At 47.4% G+C, this 20374-nt stretch overlaps 1 protein-coding gene across 4 annotated transcripts in view; it reads right to left on the bottom strand.

The window, feature by feature from the left end:
* Positions 1 to 787: 787 nt before the first annotated feature.
* FAM193A (family with sequence similarity 193 member A) overlaps positions 788 to 20374 on the bottom strand; it is a 187801-nt gene continuing 168214 nt past the window's right edge. For all 4 annotated transcript variants that reach the window (XM_055245846.2, XM_055245845.2, XM_055245844.2 and 1 more), the window contains 2 exons: positions 9197 to 9278; positions 788 to 1576 (listed from right to left, as the gene is read on the bottom strand). In XM_055245846.2, coding sequence (XP_055101821.1) covers positions 1483 to 1576; positions 9197 to 9278 — 176 coding nt within the window. In that variant the 3' untranslated portion in view covers positions 788 to 1482. The remainder of the gene's footprint in view (positions 1577 to 9196; positions 9279 to 20374) is intronic.

Raw genomic sequence — 20374 nt, 5'->3', positions numbered from 1 at the left:
CTCTGCAAACCGGTGCCTGCGCGGGGGTGCCCTGGGCCTTGTCTCCCCTGACCTGGCTCGAAGCCTCCTCACCCCCTCTGCCTTCCTGGTTCCATGGCTTGGGCCCCCATCCCACCTACTCACCCCTGCGGGGCCCTCACACAGGCTCTGTCCATGAACAGCAGTCCCCAGTTCCAGACCTCTCACCTAGGTGGCTGGTGGGCATCCCAGACTCACTGTCCAGAACCGGGTCTCCAGTCCCACCACCCCAGTTCCAGACCTCTCACCTGGGTGGCGGGTGGGCATCCCAGACTCACCGTCCAGAACTGGTCTCCAGTCCCACCTCCAGGCACACAGCGCAAGTCTTCACCTCTTTCTCCTACCTGCGTCCTGTCCAGCAGGAAATCCTGTGGCCTCATCATCCGAATACCTCCAGAAGCTAGCCCTCCCTACCCTCTCCCCAGCCAGGCCCTGCCCTCTTCACCTTCACTCAGGGTGAAGTCATACTCTGATGGGGCACACAGACAGGCTGAACATGAGGCTAGGAGAAGTGGGAGCTACTGAGTGTTCTAGGTGGTAAGAAGTAACCAGGATGCAGCTCCTTGGGAGCTTTCTGTCTCCTGCTGCCTGCTCTGCCTGGCACACAGAGGATGGTGGGGGCACCAGGATCGCTGAGCTGTTGCCTGGAGAGACCTGGGACCTGCTCTGGGGTGGTGCCCTGGCTCCCCATGGTGGACACATCACCTGCACGCCCTCTCCCACTAGCCCCCGACTCCCCCAGCAGAAAGAAGCAGCCGAGGTCTCCTGCTGTACTAATGTATTCCATCTTTCAAAAAGAAAGACATGATTTTAATATTACTTAACAATATGTTAAAAAAGTAGCCAGGCAGGCCTCCGTGTTAATACAGTTGTACACTCTATAACAGACTTGATGGTGTGAGTACTGGGTGGGCTTGTTTTTAACTTTCTCGTTCTGCAAGGGATCTTACACAAGCTGGCTACAAGTCAGGGGGGATCAAACACAAACAGCGCAACGTGTACACTCGGAGACAGTAGATTGTGGAGAACAAAGGAGGCCTGCCCCGCCCAGCCCGCCTAGGGTGGGACGCATGGGCACAGGAGAGCTGAGTGACGGCCGATACCCCGGTGAGGACAGATGACAAGACAGGGCGCAATGCAGAGGCAACGGAGCCACGTGGATGATGCAAACTCCTATCTGGCCACAGCCCAGGCCCCCGAGGCCGCGGTGGTGGGAGGACTTGGCGGGAACTACTGTTCCGACAGCACAGAGCTACAATCGAAGGAGTCTCACGCACAGACTACACGCACACGAGCTAACAGCGTGGGCCGAGCATCAACTTCTCGGTCTGGGGTTTCAGGCAGCACCAGCTCCGCACAGCCCTTGGCAAGCACCACGGCTCTGGGGCGCCAGCGAGGGGCGTGGCTCTTGGGGTGGTGCAGCCTGGCCTGCCTCTCGCGTGTCCCTCTCCAGGCAGTCCTCATTCAGTGGGCAGCAAAGGTGGCTTTTTTCAAGCTAAAATTGGACCAGTTGATAGACAGTCTTTGTCGGGTCTGTCTAGCAGAATCCAAGCAGAACCTGCAAAGACAAAAAGCCAAACAGTCACTGAAGGAAACAGCCCACAAGCAAGGTGGTGCTTGGCAAAGCCCACCACGCTCCTGTTCTTGCCAGAAACTCACTGCGGGGTCAGGGGTTTAGACTCTCAGTGAGGGGCACGGTGTCAAGGGTCCCCTCCAGGCCCTGCCACAGGCTGCACTTGAAAAGGGGAAAGGAGTCGGGAGGAGGAGTGGGTGGGCAGAGGGAGTCCTGAGAAAGAAAAGAAACTTTTAATCTGAGAGCTGAGAGCCCCCTTAAATTATCAGGCCCAGGCAGGGTGTGGTGGCTCATACCTATAATCCCAGCACTTTGGGAGGCTGAGGAGGGCAAATCACTTCAACTTAGGAGTTTGAGACCAGCCTGGGCAACATGGTGAAATCTTTTTTTTTTGAGACAGGGTCTCACTCTCTTGCCCAGGCTGGAGTTCAGCGGTAGTTTCGGCTCACTGCAACCTCCACCTCCAAGGTTCAAGCAATTCTCTCCTCAGCCTCCCGAGTAGCTGGGACTACAGGCATGTACCACCGCACCCATTTATTTTTTATTTTTTATTTTTTGAGGAGTTTCGCTCTTGTCATCCGGGCTAGAGTGCAATGGCGCGATCTCAGCTCACTGAAGCCTCCGCCTCCCACGTTGAGGTGATTCTCCTGCCTCAGCCTCCCAAGTAGCTGGGATTACAGGTGCCTGCCACCACGTCCAGCTGATTTTTGTATTTTTAGTAGAAACAGGGTTTCACCATGTTGACCAGGCTGATCTGTACTCCTGACCTAAAGTGATCCACCTGCCTCAGCCTCCCAAAGTGCTGGGATTACAGGCATGAGCCACCGTGCCTGGCCACACCTAGCTAATTTTTTATTTTTTTTGAAATGGAGTCTCTGTCACCCAGGCTGGAGTGCAGTGGCACGATCTTGGCTCACTGCAACCTCTGCCTCCTGGGTTCAAGCGATTTTCCTGCCTCAGCTTCCCAAATAGTTAGGACTACAGGCGTTAGGCCGGGCGCGGTGGCTCACGCCTGTAATCCCAGCACTTTGGGAGGCCGAGGTGGGCGGATCACGAGGTCAGGAGATCGAGACCATCCTGGCTAACACAGTGAAACCCCGTCTCTACTAAAGATACAAAAAATTAGCCGGGCGCGGTGGCAGGTGCCTGTAGTCCCAGCTACGCGGGAGGCTGAGGCAGGAGAATGGCGTGAACCCCGGGGGGCGGAGCCTGCAGTGAGCCAAGATCGCGCCACTGCACTCCAGCCTGGGTGAAAGAGCGAGACTCCGTCTCAAAAAAAAAAAAAAAAAAAAAAAAAGGACTACAGGCGCATACCACAATACCCAGCTAATTTTTGTATTTTTTGTAGCTTCTTCCCTGGCCAAGAAGCTTTTTTTTTTGAGACGGAGTCTTGCTCTGTCACCCAGGCTGGAGTGCAGTGGCATGATCTCGGTTCACTGCAACCTCCACCTCCTGGGTTCACGCCATTCTGCCATTCTCCTGCCTCAGCCTCCCAAGTGGCTGGGACTACAGGCACCTATCACCACACCCGGCTAATTTCTTCTATTTTTAGTAAAGATGGGGTTTCACCGTGTTAGCCAGGATGCTCTCGATTTCCTGACCTCGTGATCTGCCCGCCTTGGCCTCGCAAAATGCTGGGATTACAGTCATGAGCCACCGCGCCCGGCCGCCAAGCAGCTTTTATAGAAAGCAGAGGCCTCGAAAAAATTGTATACACATATATCCTAAATACCAGCTTCTAATTAAGTCAACTTTCAACTCTAAAGCTGTTTAAAAGCATTCCTGTGTCAGGTTTTAGCCGGGCAAATAGTCAACATTCTTGTTTCTTGGTTGTTCCTTCCTGAAACTGACACCAAGAAGGAGATCTGAAGCTGGCCACAGTGGCTCATGCCTGTTTTCCTGCTACTTTGGGAGGCTGAGGTTGGAGAATCACTTGAACCCAGGAGTTTGAGACCAGCCCGTGCAACATAGTGAGACTCCATCTTTACAAAAAGTAAAGTTAGCCAGGAGTGGCAGTACACATACGTGCCTGTGGTCCCAGCGACTCAGGGCTGAGGTGGGAGGATCCTTGAGCCTGGGAGGTCAAGGCTGCAGTGAGCTGTGATGGTGCCCCCGCACTCCAGCCTGGGTGACAAAGGTGAGACCCTATCTCAAAAATAATAAAGGCTTGCTGTGGTGGCTCACGCCTATAATCCCAGCACTTTGGGAGGCTGAGGTGGGTGGATTGCTTGAGCTTACAAGTTCAAGGCCAGCCTGGGCAACATGGTAAAACCTCATCGCTACAAAACATACAAAAATTAGCCAGGTGTGGTGGCGCACAACTGTGGTCCTAGCTACTCGGGAGCCTGTGGTGGGAGCATGGCTTGAGCCTGGTGGGCAGAGGCTGCAGCGAGCCTGTTGCCAGTGGCAGGTACCTGAGTTGCTGGCGGCGAATCCGTACGTGTCTGCAGCAGCCTCAATTACTGCCTCCTCGGACGAAATAATCTGACCAACGGCCATAAGGCAGAAGAAGAGACTGAGGCAAGTTTTAGAACAGGAGTGGAAGTTTATTAAAAAGCTCTAGAGCAGAAACAAAAGGAAGGAAAGTGCACTTGGAAGAGGCCAAGTGGGCAACTTGAGAGGCAAGTGCCCCGTCTGGCCTCTGATGTAGGGTTCTAGGTGTTGGCATACTTCAGGGACTTGCGTCCCTTCTCCCGACTCCTCCCTTGGGGTGGGCTGCCTGCTAGCACTTGGGAGGGAGCACGCACAATGTGTTTACTGGAGCGTGCGCATGCTCACCTGAGGCAATCTTCCCTTCCCGGTGCAAAGTACCTGGAAGGTCACACACCAGTTAAACTCCACCATTCTGCGCCTCAGTGCACGTGCTTGAGCCCACTTGCCCAACTCCTGAGATCTTATCTGGAAGCTGCTGATCACCAGCTTCAGTTTCCCTGGTGCTGGCTGTGGCCAATTATTATTTTAGAGAGGCAGTGTGACAACTGCCTAACCATCACCTGATGGTCACCTGACATCCCTGGTGGATGGAGGAGGCCCTCCCCTGCCCTGCTCATGCCTGACTAGCCACCCACTGTAACAAGCTGAGAATGCGCCACTGCACTCCGGCCTGGACAGATAGAACCAGACTTTGTGCCCCCACCAAAAAAAAAAAAGTTTTGGAGGTAGAACATATTTGCTTATTAGAGGTCTAGGGTAATCACTATTTAAAGCTGTTTGTCTTTGAATGTTTTAATAAACTGTTTCCTTTCTGAGTATATGGTTTCATTTAGCTTAGAAGCCTAAATCAAACAACAAAAAACCCCTATCATATTCTAAATATAAACCACAAATTTATAATCATTCAAGGGCATACCTGCACAAATGACTCAAAGCCAACACACACAGACGTGCATGAGACCAAAATTAAGAATCCCTTTATGGCTTTAACCAAGGTCTCTAAAGAGGGAACAAAATTTCAGCCCCAGGCCCCTCTCAAGAACAGCTTAAAGAAAGTCTTGCTAGCTGCAAATAGGGTGCAACCCACATCTGTCAGGCCATATTTTCTAAGGTCTCAGCTTGTCAGCTGACAGTCTATGCACAAATGCCAGGTGGAAGATTTAAAGAGACAGGAAAATAGAAAAACGAAACTGCCCATGGGACTAGTGCCAAAAATCAGGAAAACGAGGGAAGTAAACCTGTGGGGTTGGGCTGGGGAGGTAGCTCACGCTTGTAATCCTAGTACTTTGGAAGACTGAGGTGGAAAGATACCCAGAGGCCAGCCTGGGCAACATAAAGAGACGCCTTCTCTACCAAAAACAAACAAACAAACAAACAAACAAAAAAAAACTGGGCTGGGTGCGGCAGCTCACGCCTGTAATCCCAGCACTTTGGGAGGCTGAGGTGAGGTGGGCGGATCACTTGAGGTCGGGAGTTCGAGACCAGCCTGACCAACATGGAGAAACCCTGCCTCTACTAAAAATACAAAATTAGCCAGGCGTGGTGGCGCATGCCTGTAATCCCAGCTACCCAGGATCCTGAGGCAGGAGCATCGCTTGAACCCGGGAGGCGGAGGTTGCGGTGAGCCGAGATCGTGCCTGGGCAACAAGAGCAAAACTCTATCTCCAAAAAAAAAATTTTTTTAAATTAGCCAGGCATGGTGGCGCATCTATAGTCCCAGCAATGAACTGTGATCAGGCCACTTCACTTCAGACTGAACTGAGACTTTATTTTTATTTATTTTATTTTATTTTTTTTTTTGAGGCTGAGTCTCGCTCTGTCGCCCAGGCTGGAGTGCAGTGGCGCGATCTCCGCTCACTGCAAGCTCCGCCTCCCGGGTTCACGCCATTCTCCTGCCTCAGCCTCCCGAGTAGCTGGGACTACAGGCGCCCACCATCGCGCCCGGCTAATTTTTTGTATTTTTAGTAGAGACAGGGGTTTCACCATGCTAGCCAGGATGGTCTCGATCTCCTGACCTCGTGATCCGCCCGCCTCGGCCTCCCAAAGTGCTGGGATTACAGGCGTGAGCCACCGCGTCCGGCCTGAGACTTTATTTTTAAAAAGTCTTTTTGGGTTTAAAATCTGCTCACAGATTCCTCTGCCCCACTGGCACCATCTGTGGGCTGCTGAGTAGCTGTCTTCAGTAAAAAATTATTTATGTCCTACCTTTAGGCAAATAAAGGAGAGGTGGAGAGAGCCCCTGCACTCTGTCTTCAGCTCAACAATACCCAGTATTTGAGAGAGCAATATTTTAGTTTCCTTTCGTAGAAAAGATGACAAATGGGTATCCCAAATGGTTAAGAGTCATAAATAATTTTAAGTAAATTCAAATTAATTCCTATTAGTGGTTATCCTAAGCTAAAGGTATTCACTGAGGAAAGAAATCTGTAGTGGCTCTAAGGAACTATAACTTTGTTTCAAATCCAGTCTCAACGGGAATGCTGCTTAGCTAATTCCCTGGATGACAGAGTGAGAGACTGTGTCTCAAAAAATAATAAATAAGTAAGTAAGATTTACATCCTTAAGTGACCGAGAGCACTCTCTAAAACAAACTTCCAAATCTCTTAAGGGCCAGGGAGAGAACTCACCTTCATGCACCAGTTTAAAACTAACAGCAATTGGTCACAATTTTTTTTTTTTTTTTTGAGACGGAGTCTTGCTGTTGCCAGGCTGGAGAGCAGTGGCGCGATCTTGGCTCACTGCAACCTCTGCCTCCCGGGTTCAAGCAATTCTCCTGCCTCAGCCTCCTGAGTAGCTGGGACTACAGGCGAGCACCACCACGCCCAGATAATTTTTGTACTTTTAGTAGAAACGGGGTTTCACCATGTTAGCCAGAATGGTCTCTATCTCTTGACCTCGTGATCTGCCTGCCTCGGCCTCCCAAAGTACTGGAATTACAAGCGTGAGCCACTGCGCCCAACCAGTCACAATTTTTTTTTTTTGAGATGGAGTTTTGCTCTTGTTGCCCAGGCTGGAGTGCAATGGCTGAGGCAGATAGATCACTTGAATCCAGGAGTTTGAGACCACCCTGGACAACATAATGAGAACTGTGTCTACTAAACATTTTAAAAATTAGCTGAGGCCGGGTGCGGTGGCTCACGCCTGTAATCCCAGCACTTTGGGAGGCCGAGGCGGGCGGATCATGAGGTCGGGAGATCGAGACCATCCTGGCTAACATGGTGAAACCCCATCTCTACTAAAAATACAAAAAAAATTGCCAGGCGTGGTGGCAGGCACCTGCAGTCCCAGCTACTCGGGAGGCTGAGGCAGGAGAATGGTGTGAACCCGGGAGGTGGAGCTTGCAGTGAGCCAAAATCGCGCTGCTGCACTCCAGCCTGGGCGACAGAGCGAGACTCCGTCTCAAAAAAATAAAATAAAAAAAAAATAAAAAAAATAAAAATAAAAATTAGCTGAGATTGGTGGCCCACGCCTGTAGTCCCAGCTAGTCAGGAGGCTGAGGTGGGAGGATCAAGTGAGCCTGGGAGATCAAGGGTGCAGTGAGCCAAGATCATACCACTGCACTCCAGCCTGGGTGACAGAGCAAGACTATTGTCTTTATTTAAAAAAAAAAAAAAGTTGTCAAGAATTCTCATTGGTTTACAGAAATTATATTGATAGTGATTGGCTATAAACTGTTGAACTATAGGATATGAGTTATCCCTATGACAACATTAAGAGGTTAATTTACAGCTACTTTGGCCACACTCTATCTAGAGTCTATACAATACAGCAGGTGGATTACTCAGCTTGAGGTGGGGGAGGGGGTAGGATGTGCCTGCTCTCACATTTCACTGCCTCTCTGGACGTGATTAACTTTTTTTTTTTTTTTTTTTTTTTGGAGACAGGGTCTTACTCTGTTGCCCAGGCTGGAGTGCAGTGGTGCAATCACAGCTCACTGCAACCTCAACCTCCTGGGCTCAAGCGACCCTCCCCCACCTCAGCTTCCCAAGTAGCTGGAACTACTACAGTAGCGTGCCACCATGCCCAGCTGATTTTACTTTTTGTAGAGATGACGTCTTGCTGTGTTGCCCAGGCAAGCACCTTCTATATATATCTATATCTATATCTATACATATATCTATATATATATATAGTTTTTTAATTTAATTAAAACATAGAGACAGGGCCAGGTGGTGGCTCACGCCTGTAATTGCAGCACTTTGGGAGGCTGAGGTAGGTGGATTACCTGAGGTCAGGAGTTTGAGGCCAGCCTGGCCAACATGGTGAAACTCTGTCTCTACTAAAAACACAAAAAAATTAGCTGGGCATGGTGGTGGGTGCCTGTAATCGAGGCTACTCAGGAGGGTGAGGCAGGAGAATCGCTTGAATCTGGAAGGCGGAGGTTGCAGTGAGCCTGGGTGACAAGAGCTCCATCTCAAAAAGTTAAAAAAAATCATAATAAAAAAAAGCTGTAATCCCAGCTACTCTGGAGGCTGAGGCAGGAGATTGCTTGAACCCGGGAGGCAGAGGTTGCAGTGAGCTGAGATCGTGCCACTGCACTCCAGCCTGGGTGATAGAGCGAGATTCCCTCTCAAAAATAAAATAAAATAAAACAAATAAAATTTTGTTGCCATTAATAATTCACACAGTAGTTAAAACATTATAGAACATAGCACTATAAAATTTGCCCATCAGGAAAACAGCAAGCATCTAAAATGTTACTTTTCTTCTTAAAAGCATAGCACTCCAGTGTGTTCGACCATCAGCAGACGTGGGGGTCACCCGGAAGGCTTTCAAGAACATAGATGCCGGCCCCTTCCCAGAATCTGATCCCACAGGTCTAAGGAGGGGCCTGTATCCCCAGGAGACGCTGCTGGCCCAGGACACCTTGAGAGCCACCGCCTCGGAAGTGAAACAGCCAGTTGGCGGGGAGGGGTGGGGGGAAGCCACTGCCGTCAACTATTTTTCTAGCATGTGAGGGGGAGGAGAAGTGACTGTGTGAGTGTTGGGAATGTGGGAGGGTGTGTGTGGCTGGCCTGTCCTACTACAAGGCTCTTCAGTAGCCAGGTTGTCTGGCTTGCTTGATGTAACTTTGTCCAAGACAACTAGAAGTGCCATGGAAAGACAGAAAACCAAACATGTATGGCAAGCACACAGTCACCACGGTTTCAGACACACAGCCTCCACATTTACCTTTTGAAATATTCCACTTCCCTCTCTGTCTCATCCATATCCACACTGTCTAGGTCAATATCTTTAGGTAGAAAGACATCATCTGTAAAATAAAAGAGAAGCAGCAAGTCAAATTACAGCAGCAGGCTATCTTATCAGAACAGAAGAAATCATTTGGCTTTGCTCAATTTAAACAACTTCAAAAATTGTAAACATTTTTTCTAAAATGAGATTGTACAGAAGGCCAAAGGAGGACAGATCTCTCTGGTGTGCTTATGAACACCCAGGTCTGACCTGGAAACTGCGGAACTCACATGTCCACTAAGCAAAGCAACTGTGGCTTCAGGTCCAATTAGAAGACATGTTTGCTAGAGCCTAGACTCCCCATGTGACTGGTCATTACATGACAGGCAGCCAGCCCATCAGAGAGCCCTTTAGCAAGAAGATTCCCAGAAATCTAATTTGCGTGCAAGCCCAGGGACTGCCCTAAGTCTCCGTTGGAGCCAGGCAGAGCACAGCTGCCAGCAGAAGCTGCCCAGCCCAGGCCCATGTTAAGGAAAGGGCTGTCCCTCAAATGTGCCCTTGACAGGAAGAAGACCCAGACATCAACCCTACAGGAAGGTGGTTCTCCCAGGCATTCATCTCACCCATATGACATCCAGAGATTTCATCAAAAACTTTTTTCTTTTTTTTATATGAAGTCTCACTCTGTCACCCAGGCATGATCTCGGCTCACTGCAACATCCGTCTTCCAGGCTCAAGTAATCCTCCTGCCTCAGCCTCCTGAGTAGCTGGGATCACAGGTGCGCACCACCATGCCTGTGTAATTTTTATATTTTTGGTAGAGACAGGGTTTCACCATGTTGCCCAGGCTGGTCTTGAATTCCTGGGTTCAAATGATCCACCCACCTCGGCCTCCCAAAGTGCTGGGATTATAAGCGTGAGCCACTGTGCCTGGCCAAACACTTTCAAGTTGTTCCAAACAAAAACCAAGGCTACATTTCATGCTGCAATTACACAACCATCTTTTTTTTTTGAGACGGAGTCTCGCTCTTTCACCCAGGCTGGAGTGCAGTGGCGCGATCTCAGCTCACTGCAGGCTCCGCTTCCCAGGTTCACGCCATTCTCCTGCCTCAGCCTCTCCGAGTAGCTGGGACTACAGGCGCCCGCCACCACGCCCGGCTAATTTTTTGTATTTTTAGTAGAGACGAGGTTTCACCGTGGTCTCCATCGCCCGACCTCGTGATCCGCCCGCCTCGGCCTCCCAAAGTGCTGGGATTACAAGCGTGAGCCACTGCGCCCGGCCTTACACAACCATCTTTGAAAATAGGCAGGACAGCAGGGAAATCATTGATTAAGAATTACTCAATTTCCTAGACTCTCAGGCAAGTTTGAGAATGTCTACTCCTCTGTTCTGTTCTGGTCACTCATCTAATTCAATCTTGAGCACATTCCCGGGGCCTTATGTGAGCCTTCAGTATCAAAGAGGCTCCAGCAGCACACATCTGGGCTTGGGCGGGGTGCGGGGGCGTGCAGTGCACACAGCATTCAGCCTCATCGATGTGAACAAAGAGGACAGGAACCACTGACATTTCTTTGTTAAAGGTGAGTCTCCATTTCCCTGCAGCCCTCAACACAGGACAATTTTTCAGAACCTTTAATAAACACTCCATTTCTTTCTACCACTGGGGAATTTCCATGGTAGCATGAGGCATGTTTTACTTGCATAACAGCAGCTAATATTTTTGACAACTCACACAGCACCAGGCAAGTGCTTTCAAATGTGTTTGTTCACAGAAATGTCGCTTAGGATTCTCTCTCTAAGGACCTGCTCTATGACAGCCTTGGCTATCTCGGATCCCAACTGTATCCCTGAGGGCACACAGCGGGGTGGAGGCCACAATCACTGGTGCCACTGGGGACTGGGTGGTCTAGGAAGGAAGGCTGGGTGTGTTCAGGGAAAGGCCTGGGAAAGTCGACCTTTGGTAATCTACACTCAGGAGGAAGGGAAAGATGAGGTTAAAGGAAACACAGCCAATAGCTCAATCCTGGCACACAACAGCGGATGTGACTGGAGAGTGAGGACAGCTCCCAGCCACAGCAGGCTCCACATGTTGGTACAGAGAGGTGCTTCAGGGCACAGGAAAGCATTCTGAGTCTCGATTTTTAAAAACTCAAGCAGCAGAAAGCAAGCACAGAACACTGTCCACTGATCCAGGAAACTGATGCACGAGCAAGGGTGAGAGGGGGCCGGAGCGTTTACAGATGTACAAAAAGTGAAGATCTAAGAAAGCATGATGTCAGCAGCCACCCACAAGAAGTTCTAGAAGAAAACAGCTCCAACTTGAGAAAGAAACAGAGTTAGTATGTCTCCTGGAAGTGCTGTCACAATATATTTCTAATATTCTCTTTTCCTGGCTAGAACTAGAATAATCAGTCTACAAAATCTTGGTGTAAGAAAAACATGAAACATAACTTTAACCAATTTGGGATCAGGAAGAAATTTTTTACAACAACCACACTATATTAAACAAGAGAAATCGGTTGATCCAAGGATTTTATAGCCAACCAAACTATCTGTTCATTGACAACACAACAGGTCAAAGTTTACTTCTCCAGAACTCAGAGAATTCTGTGGCCCTACTCAAGGCCACCGCGTGAGGATGAGCTTCACCAACCTGAAGACGCCTGGGAACACTCAGCAGAGGCAAGTGGGAGCGTTGTTGTAGTAAACTCTGTACCTAAGAATACCGTGTGTTCTGACAGAGCAGAAACACCACCAATGAAAAATGGGAAGAGGAGAGACAGGGAGACAGGAAAGAGCAAAACACAAAGAATGGAATTCACTCACTGCCTGCTGTGAAGGCAATGAGTGGGTGTCAGAGGACCCCCTAATGCCAACACAGCAGGCCACGAGGGGGTACACAGGGAACCCAGGCCCAAGAAACATGAGTGGGGTATGCGAGTCTATAGGAATGCACTAGGAGAAAAGCAACAATTTTCCTAATACCCCAATTTTTTTTTTTGTTTTCTGATATGGAGTCTCGCTCTATTGCCAGGCTGGAGTTCAGTGGCATGATCTCAGCTCACTGCAACCTCCACCTCCTGGGTTCAAGTAATTCTCCTGCCTCAGCCTCCCGAGTAGCTGGGACTACAGATGCGCGCCACCACGCCCAGCTAACTTTTGTATTTTTAGTAGAGACAGGGTTTTCACCATGTTGGCCAGGATGGTCTTGATCTCTTGACCTTATGATCTGCCCTCCTCAGCCTCCCAAAGTGCTGGGATTACAGGCGTGAGCCACAGCGCCTGGACTTTCTTTTTTTTTTTTGAGGCAGAGTCTAGCTCCGTCGCCCAGGCTGGAGGAGTGCAGTGGCATGATCTCGGCTCACTGCAACCTCCACCTCCTGGGTTCAAGTAATTCTCCTGCTTCAGCCTCCCAAGTAGCTAGGACTACAGGTATGCACCACCACACTTGGCTAATTTTTATATTTTTTAGTAGAGATGGGGTTTCACCATCTTGGCCAGGCTGGTCTTGAACTCTTGATCTCAGGTGATCTGCCTGCCTCAGCCTCCCAAAGTGCTGGGATTACAGGCGTGAGCCACCACGCCCGGCCCCCAATTTTTTTTTTAAATAAAAAAGTGCCGGGCGCTGTGGCTCACGCTTGTAATCCCAGCACTTTGGGAGGCCAAGGCGGGCGGATCACGAGGTCAGGAGATCAAGACCACGGTGAAACCCCGTCTCCACCAAAAAATACAAAAAAATTAGCCGGGCGTGGTGGCAGGCGCCTGAGGTCCCAGCTACTCGGAGAGGCTGAGGCAGGAGAATGGCGTGAACCCGGGAGGCGGAGCTTGCAGTGAGCCGAGATTGCGCCACTGCACTCCAGCCTGGGCGACAGAGCGAGACTCCATCTCAAAAAATAAATAAATAAATAAATAAATTAAATAAATAAATAAATAAATAAAAAAGCAAAAAAACCCCCAACACATAAAAAAAATTCAATAAATAGAAAATACAGAAATTATAAAATAATGACAGGGTTGAGACCAACAATCGTTATATCACTAAGTGTGAATGGGCTTAACTGACTGAAGAGAAGATTTTCAATTTGGCTCACAAAGCAAGCCTCAGGTTTGCTTCACACAAGAGAACGACCTAAAACCAAGGCACTCAGAAAAAGGCTGGAAACAAAGGGCCAAGGACAAGGCTGCCTCGTCAGGCAAATGGGCAGAAGGAGAGCAAGGGCAGCAATCACAACGCAGACAGAGCAGGACTCAGGCCGCACAAAGCACAACCAGAAGGTGGCCGCTTCTCAACACAAAAAGCCACAAGTAACTAAAAATATACAACAGGAATGTGCACCAAACAACACAAAAACAGGAGATGCAAGAAAACACAGAAACATATTAATAATAAGCCACAGACGACAGGCCATGAGGACACAAAATAAGGATATACAAAAGACCTAAACAACAGAATTAATGTATCATGGAGGTGTATACATATATGTATCTCCATATGTAAATACATACGTACATATATATACACACACACACACAGTGAACTCTACACCAAGACCCAAGAAAATACACTTCTATCAAGTACACATGGAGGAGTTACAAAAGCTGACATACACTGGGCCTCAGAAAGTATCAATAGGTTTTGCAAAACAAAAACAACATTTTCTGATCACAATGAAAAACACCTGTAAATTATTAACAACAAAAAAGTTTCTCCTACCTGGAAACTTAAAAGCTGCCTATTACACTATCGAGTGAAAGAAAAAAACACATGGAAATTACAGAATTTCTTTTTTTTGGAGACAGAGTCTCGCTCTGTCTCCCAGGCTGGAGTGCAGCGGCACGATCTCAGCTCACCACAACCTTTGCCTCCCAAATTCAAGCGATTCCTCTGCCTCAGCCTCCACAGTAGCTGGGACTACAGGCACGTGCCACCACGCCCAGCTAATTTTTGCATTTTTAGTAGATACAGGGTTTCCGAACTCCTGACTTCAAGTGATCTGCCTGCCTCGGCCTCCCAAAGTGCTGGGATTACAGGCATGAGCCACGGCGCCCAGCCCAGAATTTCTTTAAAAAAACAATGGAGGCTGGGCGTGGTGGCTCACGCCAGTAATCCCAGCACTTTGGGAGGCAGAGGCGGGCAGATCACTTGAGGTCAGGAGTTCAAGACCAGCCTGACCAATATGGTGAAACCCTGTCGCTACTAAAAATACAAAAATTAGCCAGGCGTGGTGGCGCATGCCTGTAATCCCAGCTACTCGGGAGGCTGAGGCAGGAGAATTGCTTGAACCCAGGAGGCGGAGGTTGCAGTGAGCCGAGATCATGCCACTGCACTCCAATCTGGGCGACAGAGAGAGACTCCATCTCAAAAACAAAACAAACAAACAAACAAAAAAAAGGAAAAATTATCTATCAGACTCTATGGGATATGGTTAAGCAAAAGATCAGAGGAAAGTTCCACGTGCTGAACACTTTTATCAATAAAAATGGAAGAAAAAACCAAAATGAACTAAATTTCTAAATTAAAAAGTGAGAAAAAACCCCAACAAAGTAACACAAAAGAAAGCACAGAAAGAAAATAAAGATGAAAGCAGAAATTAACAAGGTAGGCTGGACACGGTGGTTCATGCCTGTAATCCTAGCACTTTGGGAGGCCTAGGTGGGCAGATGGCTTGAGACCAGGAGTTTGAGACCAGCCTGGGCAATCTGGCAAAATGCTGTGCCTACAAAAACTATGAAAAAATTAGCTGAGTGTGGTGGTGCCCACCTGTGGTACCACCTACTTGGGAAGGTGAGGGGGGAGGATCACCCGAGCCCAGGAAAGTTGAGGCTGCAGTGAGCCGTGACTGTGCCACTGCACTCCAGCCTGGGCAACATGAGTGTGACTCTGTCTTAAAAGAAAAAATAAAAAAGAAAGAAAGGAGGTAAAGAAAAACAGTAGGCTGGGCGCAGTGGTTCCCACCTGTAATCCCAGCACTTTGGGAGGCCAAGGCGGGTGGATCATGAGGTCAGGAGAACGAGACCATCCTGGCTAACATGGCGAAACCCCGTCTCTACTAAAAATACAAAAAAATTGGCCAGGCGTGGTGGCGGGCGCCTGTAGTCCCAGCTACTCCGGAGGCTGAGGCAAGAGAATGGCGTGAACCCGGGAGGTGGAGCCTGCAGTGAGCTGAGATCGCGCCACTGCACTCCAGCCTGGGGGACAGAGCGAGACTCTGTCTCAAAAAAGAAAAAGGAAAAGGAAAACAGTAAACCTAAATAATAAATTCAGATGATTTTAAAAAACAAAATACACAAACTATTAACTTGAGCAAAATAGGGAGAAAGGAAAAATACACAAACTAAGAAATGACAGGCGAAAATAATCATTGCAAAGAAATTTAAAACTATGAGACTACCTTGAAGACATCTATGCAAATAAATTTGAAAATCTAGTTGAAAAGAGTAATTTACTATAGAAAGATGGTTTACCAAAATTAACCTCACTAGAGATAGAATAATTTCCAGAGGAGAGAAGACTGCTAGCAAGGACCACAGAAAACACACCAGGTCCAGGGGGCTTGCAAAGGGATTTCTATCAAACCTTTAAAGTCTGGATGGTCCCAATGTGAACCGTTCCAGATCACCGAAAATGTAAAAAACAAGAAAATTTCCTGTGGGTTGTTTTTTTTTTTTTTTTTTTTTTTTGAGATGGAGTCTCACTCTGTCCCAGGCTGGAGTGCAGTGGCGTGTTCTTGGCTCACTGCAACCTCCACCTCCTGGGTTCAAGCTATTCTCCTGCCTCAGCCCCCCGAGTAGCTGAGATTACAGGCGCGTGTTACTACACCTGGCTAATTTTTGTAGTTTTAGTAGAGACAGGGTTTCACCATGTTGGCCAGATTTGTCTCGAACGCCTGACCTCGTGATCCGCACACCCCCCCCTCGGCTTTCCAAAATGCTGGGATTATAGGCATGAGCCACCATGCCCAGCCAAAAACTTCCTAATTGTTTTTATGAGGCAAGTATAATATTGATACTCAAAGCTAATACAGACAGAACAAAAACGGAAGTCACAGACCCATCTCTCCTAAAAAAAATATAGATGTAAGGCCGGGCGCGGTGGCTCAAGCCTGTAATCCCAGCACTTTGGGAGGCCGAGGCAGGCGGATCACGAGGTCAGGAGATCGAGACCATCCTGGCTAACACGGTGAAACCCCGTCTCTACTAAAAATACAAAAAATTAGCCGGGCGTGTTGGCGGGCGCCTGTAGTCCCAGCTACTCGGGAGGCTGAGGCAGGAGAATGGCGTGAACCTGGGAGCCGGAGCTTGCAGTGAGCCGAGATCGCGCCACTGCACTCCAGCCTGGGCAACAGAGCGAGACTCAGCCTCAAAAAAAAAAAAAAAAAAAAAAATAGATGTAAATATATTAAATAATGTAAACTGATTCCAAAACAAAAGAATATACCACAATCAAGTGAGCTTTATTCCAGGAATTCAAGTTCAGTTCAATACTTAAAAATCAAATAAGTAAAACATCATATTAATATGTCTAAGGAGAAACACCATGGTTATCTCCACAGATGCTAGAAAACCTTTGAAGTTTAACACCCATAACACCCATTCCTAATGAAAAACACTCAAGAGATGAGGAATCGCTGGATATTTTTTTAACATTAAATTTTTTAAATGTGGCTAATTTTAAATAATTATCTTATAATACATAAACTTTAACCCTAAAGCCAACATCTTACTTAATGTGGAAACACCAGAGACATTTCTGTTAAGATCAGAAAAGATGCAGTTAAGTAAAAGAAAACAATTAGAGGCATAAGAATTGAAAAAGTAGAAGTAAAGCTTTCTCTATTTGTACACGTATATAATAGAATCCCTGGAAAACCCCAGAGAATCAACAGTAAGACTCAAACAATAAAATTCAGTAAAGTAGAATATATAAAGTTAACATACAGGCAGGGTGAGGTGACTCACACCTGTAATTCCAGCACTTTGGGAGGTCAAGGAGGGCAGATCACTTGAGGTCTGGAGTTTGAGACCAGCCTAACCAACATGGTGAAACCCCACCTCTACCAAAAATACAAAAACTAGCTGGGCGTGGTGGTGTGCGCCTGTAATCCCAGCTACTCGGGAGGCCAAGGCAGGAAAATCGCTTGAACCCAGAAGGCGGAGGCTGCAGTGAGCCAAGATCACACAACTGCACTCTAGCCTGGGCGACAAGAATGAAACTCCATCTCAAAAAATAGATAAAAATAAAAAAATAAAGTTAACATACAGCTGGGCGTGGTGGCTCACGCCTGTAATCCCAGCATTTTGGGAGGCCGAGACGGGTGGATCACCTGAGGTCAGGAGTTCTAGACCAACTTGACCAACATGGTGAAACTCTATTTCTACTAAATACAAAAAATTCGCTGGGCATGGTTTTGCTTGCCTGTAATTTCAGCTACTTGGGAGGCTGAGGCAGCAGAATCGCTTGAACCTGGGAGGCAGAGGCTGCAGTGAGCCAAGATTGCACCATTTTACTCCAGCCTGGGCAACAAGAGCGAAACACCAACTCAAAATAAATAAATAAATAAATAAATTAATTAATTAATTAAAAAACATACATAAATCAATAGCTTTCATACACAAATAAATAACCAGTTAGGGCAGCACTATCCAATAGAAATACAATCTGAGGCTGGGCATGGTGGCTCATGCCTGTAATCCCAGCACTTTGGGAGGCTAAGGCAGGAGGATCAGTTGAAGTCAGGAGTTCAAGACTAGCCTGGCCAACACAGTAAAACCTAGTCTCTACTAAAAATACAAAAATTAGTTGAGTGTGCTGGTGCAGCACCTGTAATTTCAGCTACTCGGGAGGGTGGGGCATGAGAACTGCTTGAACCTGGGAGGCGGAATTGAACCTGGGAGATAAAGGCCGCAGTGAGGTGGAGGTTGCAGTGAGCCGAGACTGCACCACTGCACTCCAGCCTGGGTGATGGAGTGAGACTCTGCCTCAAAAAAAAGAAATACAATCAGAGTCTGAGCCACACACATAAGATTTTTCTAACAGCCACATTAAAAAAAAAATTTTTTTAAAGAAACAGGTGAAATGAATTGCAGTAATATATTTAATTAAATATATCCAAAATATTATGATTTAAACATATAATCAATATTAAAAATTATACTGAGATATTTCGCATTCTTTTATTCACACTAGGTTTTCAAAATCCAGCGTATATTTTACACTTAGAACACTTCTCAATCTGGATTGTCCGCATTTCAAGTGCTTGATAATGACATGTGACTAGTGCCTACTGTATTGGATAGTTCAGAATTAGAAAATATAATGGTGGAGAAGACCCCATTTAAATGAAAAACAAAGGTGATTAAATGCTGAGAAATACACTTAGTAAAAATTGTGGAAAAATATATGAGAAAATTTAAAATATTCCTGAATGACCTGAAAGTAAACTTGAACAAATGGAAAAACATCCCTTGTTCTTGGAAGGAATGATCAATATCATAAAGACATCAATTCTCCCTAAATTAATGCATAAGTGTAATGCAATCCCAATAAAAATAACAACAACTTTTTTTTGTAGGGGGAGACAGAGTCTCACTCTGTTGCCTCGGCTGGAGTGCAGTGGAGCAACCTTGGCTCACTGCAACCTCTGGCTCCCGGGTTCAAGCAATTCTCCCATCTCAGCCTCTCGAGTAGCTGGGACCACAGGCGCTTGCCACCACGTCTGGCTAATTTTTTTATCTTTAGTAGAGATGGTGTTTCACCATGTTGGTCAGGCTGATCTCGAACTCCTGACCTCAGGTGATCTGCCTGCCCAGGTCTCCCAGAGTGCTGGGATTACAGGTGTGAGCCCGGCCCCAACAAGCTTTTTTTAAATGGAGCCAGGCACATCGACGCTAAAGTTCATATGGAAATACAAACATGAAATAGCCTGGGAAATACTGAGCTGGAAAAGGTATGAGGAGAGAACAGCCCTACAAGATACTACAACATGTAGAGCCTCTAAAAATAACTAACTAAATGCAATAATGACACAAGTAAACACAGAGGAAAGGAAGAGAAATTCCAGAAACAGACCCAAGTGCATATTGAAATTTACTGTAGGACAGGATGGGAACGGTGGCTCACGCCTGTAATCCCAGGACTTTGGTAGGCCAAGGTGGGCAGACCACCTGAGATTGGGAGTTCGAGACCAGCCTGACCAACAAGGAGAAACCCTGTCTCTACTAAAAATATAAAATTAGCTGGGTGTGGTGGTGCATGGCTGTAATCCCAGCTACTTGGGAGGCAGAGGCAGGAGAATCGCTTGAACCCAGGAGGCGGAGGTTGCAGTGAGCTGAGATCATGCCATTGTACTCCAGCCTAGGCAACAAGAGTGAAACTCTGTCTCAAAAAAAAAAAAAAAAAAAAAAAGGAAAGAAATTTATTGTAGGACAAAGGTGGCATCTTGAATCACTGGGCCAAGATGATTTTATTTATTTTAGCTTTTGTAGAAACAAGGTCTCATTATAGACCAGTCTGGAGTGCACTGGCACAATTATAGCTCATTGTATTGTAATCTCAAACTCCTGGGCTCAAGTGATCCTCCTGCCTCAGCCTTCCAAGTGGCTGAGAGTACTGGTGTGCACCACCATGCCCTGCTATTTTTAAAAAAAATATGTAGAGATGGGGTCTCACTATGTTGCCCAGGCTAGTCTCAAACTCCTGGGCTCAAGTGATCCTCCTGCTTTGGCCTCCCAAAGTGCTGGGATCACAGGCATGAGCCATCACCCTCACACCTGGTCCAGGATGAACTTTCTAATAACTGGTGCTAAGGCCGGGCATGGTGGCTCACGTCTGTAATCCCAGCACTGTGGGAGGCTGAGGCAGGAAGATTGCTTTAGCCCAGGAGTTAGAGCCAGCTAAGGCAATGTAGCAAGACCCTGTTAATACTAAAAGAAAGAAAAAAATTAGCCAGTATGGTGACATGTGCCTGTAGTCCCAGCTACTCAGGAGGCTGAGGCGGGAGAATCACTTGAGCCCAGGAGTTCGAGGCTGCGGTGAGCTATGACTGCACCACCACACTCTAGCCTGGGTGACAGAGCGAGACCCTATACCCCACCCCGCAAAAAAAAGAATAATAATAATGTGCTGGGACAACTCGTTCACCATTTGGAAAAAGAGAAACTGGATCCATATTTCA

The sequence above is a fragment of the Symphalangus syndactylus genome, chromosome 16 (genome assembly GCF_028878055.3).
Source record: "Symphalangus syndactylus isolate Jambi chromosome 16, NHGRI_mSymSyn1-v2.1_pri, whole genome shotgun sequence".
Taxonomy (NCBI): Eukaryota; Metazoa; Chordata; class Mammalia; order Primates; family Hylobatidae; genus Symphalangus; species Symphalangus syndactylus.
Note: the sequence above shows the minus strand (reverse complement) of the source record. Positions and strands in the feature narration are given on the sequence as shown.